This window comes from Parasteatoda tepidariorum, chromosome 3, assembly GCF_982258835.1.
Source record: "Parasteatoda tepidariorum strain Cologne lab strain chromosome 3, Ptep-v5.0, whole genome shotgun sequence".
In the NCBI taxonomy this organism is placed as follows: domain Eukaryota; kingdom Metazoa; phylum Arthropoda; class Arachnida; order Araneae; family Theridiidae; genus Parasteatoda; species Parasteatoda tepidariorum.
The window spans coordinates 67,352,190-67,363,862 of NC_141757.1; the positions used below are offsets into that span (position 1 = coordinate 67,352,190).

Below are 11,673 nucleotides of genomic sequence, written 5' to 3' on the forward strand. Positions count from 1 at the left end.
TTTTCACTTTGCAATGAGTCTTCCAAAATGTAGCCTTTTTTTTTTAAAAAAAAAAGTAATATTAAGAAAAGTGCTTTAAGCTAAAAATTTCTGCATGATATGCCCTTTCTAGTGATATGCTTCTTAGTATGTATATTTAATTATTCATCCATTTGAAAAAAATTTGTATAATAATTTGTTCATTTAATGATATAATATTCCTATCTTAATAATTTCAATAGTGATAATTTATTTGACTTCGTTATTTAGGTTTCCGATATTAATTTAACTCAAACAGGATATTATCTTAAAACTAAGGATAATAATTTCATTCTGAGAAAAAAGATAATCTAGGAACGAAATTGTGATTCTAGGTATGATAATTATCTTCTCTGGAAAGTATTTCAACAATTTTTCGCAAATTGAAAATCTGGGAAGAAAAAGTTAATTTTCCCTTGCACTGTTTTTCTTTCATTTCGTTCACTGTACGATGCTATGGAACATAAGTTATTACAACTGTATGGAGTATTTTTTAAAAAAAATATTTTTTGTTGGTATTTTCAACATGTCTAAGAACCTTGAAACGAGGGTTTAGTTTCCCACGTGTTCTTTCACAAATAGAAAACATTCTCTTAAGTGCTTGAATCTTTTTTTCTTTGTACCTGAAAACAAAGAATGCGGTCTTTACAGAAAAAGTGAAAAAAAAATTTCAGAAGTTTTCTGTAATGAGCGTAAAGACTTTTTGTCATTTCTTTGTGCCACATGACACTTTGTTTTAAAAATAAATCTGAAAGTCTCTCGTATGCTAAAAAATAACGAAAATTTCATTCTGTCTTTACTTACAAAGCGAACTAAAATCTATGTAATATCTGTATTACTATTGTTTTTCTTACTGTACATTGTTTATTCGATCCAAAAAATAAAATGAATAATTTTAAATGTTAAATACTTAAAGTATTTAGAATAACCCTTGAAATAAATGAATTAAATTTCTTCTCTTGCTCAAAACTTAATTAAAAAAATGAATATAAATTTTCATTTAAAACTACTTTTTAATATTAAATTGCTTATTATAAAATAATTAAAATGCATGTTTTTACATGAGTTTTTTTTAGAAAAGCTTTTTTATTTGTATGAAAACTCAGGGAAAATTATTGATGCATTCAAAAGATTTGCTGAAACTAAACTGAACTAGCTGATTAATTGGAAATAAAAACAAACAGTGTTCCATTAAATTATTTATATAACCTTGAAATAACTCTTAATAAAATAAATCATACTTTTTCACTTTTTTTTGTTGTGAAAATAATGATAGCTAATATTATGTCTAATATGAAATGGAATTTTGATTAGCACACAGTTGCTTATGATTGTTTATATTTATCATGTACACAAAGTAATTAGTCTTGAGAATTCGTAAAAATTAATTTTAAAAGGGGCGATAATTAAACGGTTTTACCATCCATTTTCAATTTTGGAGCTAACGCTGTTCGCCACTATAGAGAAAATACGAATTTATGTCATAATTTTCTCTGAAATTAGTGAATTGATTTTAAAACAGATTATTTTTGCAATATAAAAATACTAAAAAATAAAATAAAATTAATTAGTAGATTTTGCTTTTCTACAAATATTTTCGTTACTTTTTTTTTTATTGATTTTTGAAGTTCGATGTTAGCGAAAGAAAAAAAAAGGACATAAAAATTTCTTTGAGGAATTACTTTAAAAGTCAACTCTTCATATTAATTTTTTTAATTCGATTTATCAAATACAAAAACACTGAAATAAAATGGAATCACATTTTCCTGAGATAACTGTGCCATTAATTTACATTGTTCTGAGATAACTGTGACATTAATTCACATCTTAACCACTGACTTAGCATTGGCAGTGGGTTTTAAGTTGGTTGGTGCATGTACTCAGACAGAATTAAAAAATATATTTATTGCTGTTTAGGAGAAAATATTGTTTGAGAAAAGTTATTGTATGAGAAAATAACTCTTGTATAACAGTTCAAATAACATAAACTAATTTCGTAGCTTGAATTGCTTTTTGAAAAAGAACTGGCATAAATTAAAAAAAAAAACAAAACAAACTTGTAGCATAAAAAGAGGTACAAAATACGGTAGCCAAATATGTGTATATATAATGCAAAGTACAAAAGTTTTATTGTAATAGAAGAATATATAATTCAAAAGTTTTATTATAACAGAAGAAAACACACACGCACATACAAAAGAAAGTTGAAAAAGTTGTGATATATGATGTGTTTTAATTTAGTAATTTTTTTAGTAACAAGGCTTTAAATTTCACCCTGTTATTTTTGGTTCGCCCTCAAAACTTTCTTTGAAAATACTTAAAGAAATTTTTATGTTCAAGAGTGTTTCATGGTACGCAAATCAAGAATACTGTGACATTGAAAATTGCATTTAAATGAAGGAAATACATTTATAAGAGAATTTAAATATATTCCAAAACTTTTAAGATAACACAATATCACTAAACAAAAAATACAAATAAATATGTTTGGCACACATGTAAATTCAATCAATGAAAAATAATCTGCTCATGAAAATAATATTTTAAACTTATGCTTGTGCGGAGAGTTCATTGTAGGCAAGTTTAATATTCTTTCATATCTTTTAAATTATTTTTTTACACAGTTATTCCATAATATAATATAAGTTATTAGAACTCTTGTCGAAATTGAAGTTCGAAAAGTACACAATGAAAGTCAGAAATTTTCAAGCAAGGAAGAACAAAAATGGTTTCAGAATCAAACGAATTTTCGCTGAGGAAGGCGAGGCTGAAAAAAAACCCTTGTTTGATTGGTGAAATAAACAGAGTGGAGTAAAAAGTCAGTAATAAGAATGATCTACAAATTTTACCTGGCAATAAAACATGTTTTGATATTTTTCAGCCTACGTTTCCTGTTGGCAATCTAAAATATCTCGATAGCGTGTTTGCTTTTCCAAGCTACAATATTAATTCGAAACAAATAACGTGCACCCCTTTTTTACTTCACGTTTGACAAAAATACTGAAAAGCTATATAAATGATGGCATGTAAAACAATGAAATTTTAAAAGCATACATCAAGGGTGGTCATTGCAAAACATCCATTTTAAAGCGATGCTATTTTAAAATAAATGTATTACTAGTATCGAAAGGGTTAGTAAAAGAATTGAACTAAATCTTTTGGGGTGTGCTCAGTAAATAAGGTACAGATACGAAATCTCAGAGTTTGGGTTAAAGTGCAGTATAAGAAGGAAAATTGTATAAAGTGTACATTAATTGGAGATGCTTATACTGGTTGTTAGAAAACACATGAGTTTGTACAACTTACAAATTTTAAATAGATCTCACGAATATTACACAAGAGTTCCTTTATTCCTTCTGTTCCACTGTGATGTCAGAAAGTTTCTCTAAAATTTTTTCACTCAAGTGATTAAAATCAATAGGATCCATGTTGCTCTTAATAGAACTTAATACAAACCAGTCACCAAAATTTCCATTTTCCAAAAGATCAGTATAAGCTGTCCTCCCCGGCGCGTTCTTGAAGACCACACGCGACAAACTAAAAGGCAGCATTCGATAATAAGGAATGCAAATATTGAGCAACATATTAGATAGATTAAAAACAGATAAAAACAACAGAAGTGTGAACCAGAACCATATGAAAAGATACATTTTAACATTCAACGCATTCAGTGGCAAGACACATATGGCGTCGATGATGTCGATATTACCACCAGCACCATATTTTTTGAAATAGCAGCTTGAAACTAATGGGAATAAATGTATAGGATCCTGCATCCAATGTGAATTTTGATGAGAAGTGTAAAACAAACCTAACCCAAAAAACTCACCATGGAGGAATATATCGACAATATAAATCTGAACTATGAGGTTCATGAACGAAAGCACTTCACACGCAACGTACAAGATGATGTATTCTCTGTGGGTTCCCCATCTTTCTTCAATGTAAGCTGCAGCTTCTTCAAATGGGGTGGATGAATGTGATTCCGTATCTTTCTTTTGCTTTTTATCATAGTTGATGATGAGATGGTATAATCTGTCCATTCGTTTCCATTCCACGCTTTTCCAGACCAGATGTGGCAGGTAAAAGAAAAGAGCTTGAATGAACAGGCATAGGTATATGTATTGGTAGTAATTTTTGTAGATTAATTCGGATTTTTTTCTGGATAGACTGATTCCTGGATATGGCGCTTTAAATCCCGTCTGGAATAAATCATAAAATATTAATTTTATCTGTAACTAAATATGAAACTGCTTTTAAGTGTTGCATTTAGAGTAAATATCATAAGGAGTAATGTCTAGTACTGATAGCTTAAAAATAAATCTTACATTCAAATAATAGTTTGGAAAAATGGCATTTTGTGACGGATGGCTTTCATAATTTATTCAGTTAGTAATTTTTTTAGCAAGTCAGTTTTTTTAAAAAGTTTTCCTTATTAGAAAATTTAAAGGCATTTAGAAGAGAGAAGTTAAAATTGTTTGTATACACGAGTTAGTAATTACAACTAATATCGGAGGTAGCGATTGATTTCTTGAATGTACTGTGGTGGTTGCGACTAACTCTCTCTTTTTTTTGTTGAAATTTTAATTTTGGTTGTAGTTGGTCACGACCCCCGGTGGCTGAGTGGTAGCTCTCCACGCTCCCGTGAAACTGGTCCTGGGTTCGATCCTCGGACCGGGCAACGTTGACTCAGCCTTTCTTCCTTAAGTGGGTCGATAAATTTGTACCAAGCATGCTTGGGAACTAAACACTAGGAGTTTCGCGTTCGCCTGACCACCTGACCGGAACATCTGCTCCTGCACCCCAGAGCTCAAGGTCAAGTAAACTGAGATAGGCACAGTAGGCCTTGGCCCTCTATGGGCTGTCGCTCCACGGAGTTTAGCTTGTAGTTGGTCGCAAATATCATGCAAGCTTGTATTTCTTTAAAAATTTATTACCCGAGTTTAAGAATCAATTTTTTTTTTAAATTTAAGAACAGGAGCGGATTGTTAAACGCTGCTGGATTGGAAAATGGAAAATCGTGGCCGGGATTCAACCTTTTATCTATGGTTCTGTATTTTTTTATTCATAATTCATATTAGATTTTGTAATATTGCGTAACGTCTCGCATGCTGAAGTACGTAGGTTTTGCGCCACGCAGTTACCATGCAACAACATCGATTTTATAAAGAGCTCACGCAGAGCCTTGCATCAAAGCAGACGATTTTTATGTGTCATTAACAGAGAGGGTCAAAACATTTCTTTGTTATTATTCTTTCCTTTACAGAGAAAAAAAATGCTGGTAAAATTATAGTAAATTGTTTGTATAGTAAAGGTAGTTCTGGTGAAAAAACTGCTATTATTCTGGTGATAAAAACCAAAACATGCGGTATTTAAGCCATTTATTTGGTAATTTTTCCGTTCATATGGTAATGATTTTACCAGAAATTCCGATTTTTAAAATTATAGTGTTTATTACTACATATTTAGTAAAAAATACAAAACTGTGAAGTAAATTTAACCCAATAAAGAATTTTTATGCTATGCTCTGAGGTATCATGATAAAAATGCCGAATTTTACATGTACCAAATTTTTTCACATATTATAAAATCATGTTATATTGTTAATTTTACTAAAATTATTACTAAAGCGCTTCGATAAAAATTACTGAGCTTTTTCATGTTTCCGTAAAGCCATAAATAAATTTTACCATATTTTGGTAGTTTTGATCATATTTTTTTACTCAGTGTCTGAAAAAGCACCATAACATAGATGAATCAATAGATAGGGATAGAATAAAAGAAAAACGGAATTTAAAATGTAGAATTACTCAAAATTAAAAATGTAAATTAAAATTAAATGTAACTGTAAAACTAATTTCCTTTTTGAAAAACCAAATTTTTTTGTAAATTTTTAAAAGCAACAAAACATTTTGCTTTCGGAACATAATTGCTAAAGAATGGAAGAGTGCAGAAAAAATTAAATCAATAATTTTTTTAAATAATAATACAATTAATTTTTAAATAATATTGCTCTGCTGTTAAAAGAACACTATTATATTAAAAAACTATTATTTTTGAAGTAATAAGTATCATAAATTTGAACAGGTCATATTTTACATGATGATATCAAAGCGCAAAATTAAAGTTTTCAAGGAAAGATCTTGAAAAAAAAAATTGCAAATTTTAATTTAAGGTAGTTCATGAAAAACTAACTAAAATTTTTATCATTATATTTTTATCTGATAATATACAACTTTTTAATTAAAAAAAATAATAAAATGTGGAATTAATCAAAATTGAAAATGGAAATTAAAATTAAATGCAAACATGAAATTAATTTACTTTTTGAAAAACAGCATTTTTTTGAAAATTTTTAAAAGCAACAAAACATTTTGCTTTCGGAACATAATTGTTAAAGAATGGAAGAGTGCAGAAAAAATTAAATCAATAATTTTTTTTAATAATAATGCAATTAATTTTTAAATAATATTGCTGAGCTGTTAAAAGAATACTATTAAAATAAAAAACTATTATTTTTGAAATAATAAGTATCACAAATTTGAGCTGGTCATATTTTACATGATGATATCAAACCACAAAATTAAAGTTTTCAAGGAAAAATCTTGAAAATTTCATTTTTAAAATATCAAATTTTAAATTAAAGGTAGTGCATGAAAAACTAATTAAAATTTTTATCATTATATTTTTATCTGACAATATACAACTTTGTTATTAAATAAAAATAATAATGATTAAACGAAAAAAAATTAATCTGTTTTTCTTTTTTCCGATTGAAAATCATACCTCATTTAAGTAGGCTGTGCTGACAGAATACGTTGAGGATACCCAGCAGTAAGATTCCAGCAAAGCTGAATTGATTTTAGTATTTTCACCAGCAAGACAATGTATTTTCTCACCGACAATTTGATTAGTTGTAATTAAGATCGAGAATCCTATCAGTATTAGGAAGGTTACTCGATAATGAAGATAAAATACAAAAGTTTCTGAATTGCGTCGATGGGCATTCATTAAATTCTTCAGACTGTACAAGACCTGAAGCATGTTGGCACTCTTTCTAAAAGTGTAAAAATAACATTTGAAACCAATGTATCGAATGTTATAAATGAAACTCAGTTAATTAAGAATTAATTGGAATTTATAGAGCAAAGATATTTCAAATTGATTGACAAATGATTGTTCTATTGAAGAACGGAAAGATGAATTTAGAAAATAGTAGGAATTCATAAATAATAGAATAATAGTAATTTAAACATATACTTTAAAAAGTAAAGTCAGTAAAAAGTACCGGCACTCGGGTTGCCAGTACGTTTTACCGTAAAATTCATTTTTACTTCAATCTTTAGCGAAAAAAAAAATCTGATATACCATAATTTTTTCATTAATATTTACTGTAAAATCACTGAGCCAATGTAGTTAAATAAATATTATAGTATAAATTACGGTAAAAAACTTTAAGGTAAAAATGGGTTTTACGATATGAATGAATATTATGGAAAAATGGGTTTTACGGATGCTGTACTTAAGGTGACAGTACTTTTTAGATTAATTTCATCCGGAATTTTTAACAGTATAGCTATCGATTAAAATTTGATTGATTTTTAATAATTAATGTTTATGTTTTTTATTTATAAAGAAAATTAAAAGTTTTTTTAAGGATTTTTACACGAACTCTTCTTAATAAAATATTACCAATTAAAAAGGTTTTATTTCGTAAAAGTTTCAATGATTTAAACTGTATATAATTTATGTATGTTAAGTAGTATATATAATATAATTTTAGAAACAGCTATGAAACTTTTAGAGAAAGTATTAACGTGTTTACTTGCGTAATAAATAATATATTTTTATTCACAATGAAAGAAAACACGTTGGACTTCTCATTGCAAAAGCTCCAAAGATTCAACAAATTCTCAAAAAGTCACTATTAATATTTAATTAATCCTTTAAAATTTTAACTACTTTTATAAAGGTGAAAATTTTTTTCTGACAGCATTGAAACTAGTTTTAAGATTAATAAAAAATCAGTATTTATAGGGATTTCAAAGATCAAAAATCATTTTTCCATTTATAAACTCGTTTGTTTTCCCTTTTGCAATATGCATGCATAAGGGAAAAAAGAAATACTTTATGCATGCATAAGAAATAAAAATGCATGTATAAGAAATACTTTTCAACACGAAGTTTACAGTGAAAGCAAAAAAAGAATCCGATAATCGTAGGAGATTTCATATTTACTTCCAATTTAAAAGTAGTTATTTCAATGTTAGTGAGAAGTACATAAAACATCTTTATGTATTCGAGATTTTAAGTTGAATGCATAAAAAATAATGAAATAACTTTTTTTTAAAAAAAATACACAATTTTATAAATTCGTAGGAGAAATAAAAAAAAAATTGTTTGTATATAACTATTCGAGTGTATGATTCCTAATAATAGAAGTTATACCTCTAATAATGTAATTATAATTTGAAGATAGTTTTGCTTAAAAAATATTATAGATTTACTTAATTTCTGATTTCTTTTTTGACAGGTATTTTTAGCCTATAATATATAAAAATGAATTTTTATACCTTAAATCTCTTACGTAAGCCTTCATAAAATTCTTCCAAAAGTTAATTGGATTTTTCTTTTTTTATCTAGACATAAGAAAATTAATCTCCCAAAACAAAAATTTGTTTGTTAATTTTTTTTTATGTGTTTACTCGGAGGTGTATTAGATAATAAGTTGCACCGACGAATAAATCTTAATTTGTTTTCTATTTGCTCGAGATTTTTTTACAAGATATTAGATACTTTCATATCACTATATTCAAATCGGTGATTGGTTTCTTTCACCAAGCTACAGTTTTTTTAGTGACATTTCTGAGTGACATTAAAAAACTATTTTTGACGTACACAAAAGCGACTATGTATGATTGTCGACATTGACAAAATTTCGGACTCTCATGGAAAACTGAATGAAAATTACAAAATGCAAACAGAAAAGTACCCTTTCTTAAAGTTAGCAACAAAATTGAAGATACAGAAAAGATTTGTTAGTTAGCTTACTTAGAAAAGTAACTATAAATAAATCTTACCAATCAGTTAGAATTATTTGTTCTACTGTAAACATGCTATTTGTCTAAGCAATTGGAGTTTCAATTAAAAGATAAAATAAAATGTGAAAGAAGTATGAAAAATATAAGAAAAATACGAATGAATTAAAAAATGTTCAGAAATTAAAAAAAAAACAAACATTTCATACCTACTTCAAAGTAACTATATGATTATCATGATTCATCAAATTTCAGAATTTCACAATAAAAATATTCAGATATTTAAAAGAAAAATATTTCATACGTGCTTCAAAGTAACTATATAATTATCAAGATTCATCAAATCTCAGAATTTCGTAATAAAAATATTCAATTTAAAAAAAAACATTTCATATATGCTTTAAAGTAACTATATGATTATCAATATTCAGCATAATTTCGGAATTTCATAATAAAAGTATTCTATTTAAAAAAAAATTTCATATATGGTTCAAAGTAACCATATGATTGAGCAAGTTTCGGAATTTCATAATAAAAGTATTCAGATAATTAAAAAAAAGCTTTCATACGGGATTCAAAGTAACTTTATGATTAGCAAGATTCAGCAAATTCGGAATATCATAACAACATTAAAAATTAGAAAATACAAAAAAGATCTAAAATACACTCTCTTAAAAACTAGTATGAAAATCTAAGAGATATAAAATATTTATACAAATGACTTACATATAAAAATGAACCTTAAAGAAAATCTGTCTTTTTTGAAAGATGTTATCGCTCTTAATTGAAGATGTATATAATATGCAATAAGTATGAAGAAAAAAAAACCCAATCCAAATGATTTAATACATAATGTGATAAAGTCACTCAAGTCAAAATATAATTGTGAATCATAACAAAAATCATTGTCTTCAACTCTGCATTATCATTGAATTCTGAGAATAAAGATGATGCAAAAATACAAAAGACATTAAGTCCTAGACAAAATATTTATAGGTCAGTAACTTCATTTCTAGTATTTAAAACAAGGCTGCGTCTAATATCGTCTTATCGCTTACGCAAGCGTTATTCTAAAACAGGAAATTCTATTTTTATTTATTGAATTAGTATTCTACTTAGTATAAGTTCAAAGAAATCATTTTTTAAAATTCAACTTAGAATTTTGTTTTAAGGATTTTTTCTTTTTCATTTTTTTGCAAAAAGAATGGAAAGAACTTCTTATAATGAATTTTTGTACAGTTAGGATATTTAAAAAAAAAAAGAAGAAGTACCATAAAGCAATACGAAGTTATAAGCTTTTCTTTGACAACCATTAATACCTTTTTTAATTATAGGTGTAGGAGTTTTAAACGAGATCAAAAGATTATTTTAGATTTCTTGAATATTCCGAAATACCATTAAATTTCTAAACCAAAATTATTAATAAAAATGTTTTTCAATGATTTTGAACCCAGTAGAAAAAAAATAGATTTTTCTAATTTTGCATTTTTTTGTTTTTGTTTCGGATGTTAGAGATCGCTTTACAGAACTTTTTACTTTTGGCCAATTCATATTTTTTAAGCCTCTAAAATAATTCTGTTTGAACTATCACTACATTTTAAAATATCTCAACTTTTTTAGTAAACTTTGTAAGTTGAAATATATTGTTTTACTAAAAAATAAGTAAATATTACCATAATTATCTACCACTATATCATTTGTAACCATTTGCCTGTGGAATATATTTAAGAAAAACGTGCCGAAAATGGAATTTTTTTTTCTATTTAATTTCGCTCGTTACTATCACCAAACTGTTAGAAATAGATTATTTAAAAAAATTAAACAAACTAATTGCTATATATATATATATATATATATTAATGTATACATATATATACATATATATTAATTATATATGTATATATATATATATATATACATATATATTAATATATATATATATATATATATATATATATATATATATATATATATATATATATATATATATATATATATATATATATATATATATATATATATATATATATATATATATATAAATAAATAAATACAAGAAAACACTAAGAAAGTTAAGAAAAACAATAAGTATCATTTATTGCGCTTAAGCTGCAAGTAAACAGCACTCATTAGATAAGTTCAAAATGAAGAATAAAACAAAGAAAAAAATAGACATATGAAAAAAAGGGGGTGGGAAATAATAAGTAAAAAAAATAACAAACAATATTTCATTTAAAAAAAAAATGAATTGTTAATAAAAAAACCGGAAAAAAAGCCGGAAAAAAAAGATATAATCTTTTCTTCAGCCTACACGATTATATCCGCAAAACAGAGTGCTTTCTGATATTGTATCAATAAAGCCAAAGCAAAATTTATTAATACAATAGTGTGAGGAGCACTCAAAAATTTTTTTTAAAATTAACTACATAAAAATAGATCATAAAAAGTAAAAATAACATGTAAAAACAGATCATAAAAAAAAAATAAAAAACATTAAAAAGGGGGGACTATAAAGCGAGTAGCAAAATCATAACAACTTACATGGACGGATATTTTTCAAGAATGATTTAAAAATGTTTTCGCAGAGAGATTGCCAGATTACAAAATATGAAAACAA

General features: G+C 26.3%; 1 protein-coding gene across 1 annotated transcript; it reads right to left on the reverse strand.

Annotated features, from left to right (window-relative positions):
* Positions 1-2,165: 2,165 nt before the first annotated feature.
* LOC107446473 (innexin shaking-B) lies at positions 2,166-10,105 on the reverse strand. Its single transcript, XM_043053111.3, has 3 exons — positions 9,783-10,105; positions 6,805-7,075; positions 2,166-4,220 (listed from the first exon to the last, which is right to left on the reverse strand). The coding sequence occupies exons 2-3, from the start codon at positions 7,060-7,062 to the stop codon at positions 3,366-3,368; spliced, it is 1,113 nt and encodes a 370-aa protein (XP_042909045.2). The 5' UTR covers positions 7,063-7,075; positions 9,783-10,105; the 3' UTR covers positions 2,166-3,365.
* Positions 10,106-11,673: the final 1,568 nt, after the last annotated feature.

Excerpts from the sequence above, each read along its gene's own strand:
- LOC107446473 (XM_043053111.3), bottom strand. The coding sequence starts at position 7,062 with ATGCTTCAGGTCTTGTACAGTCTGAAGAATTTAATGAATGCCCATCGA. Across the intron at positions 4,221-6,804 it reads GCACAGCCTACTTAAATGAG|ACGGGATTTAAAGCGCCATA; the intron begins GTATGATTTTCA and ends GATTTATTCCAG.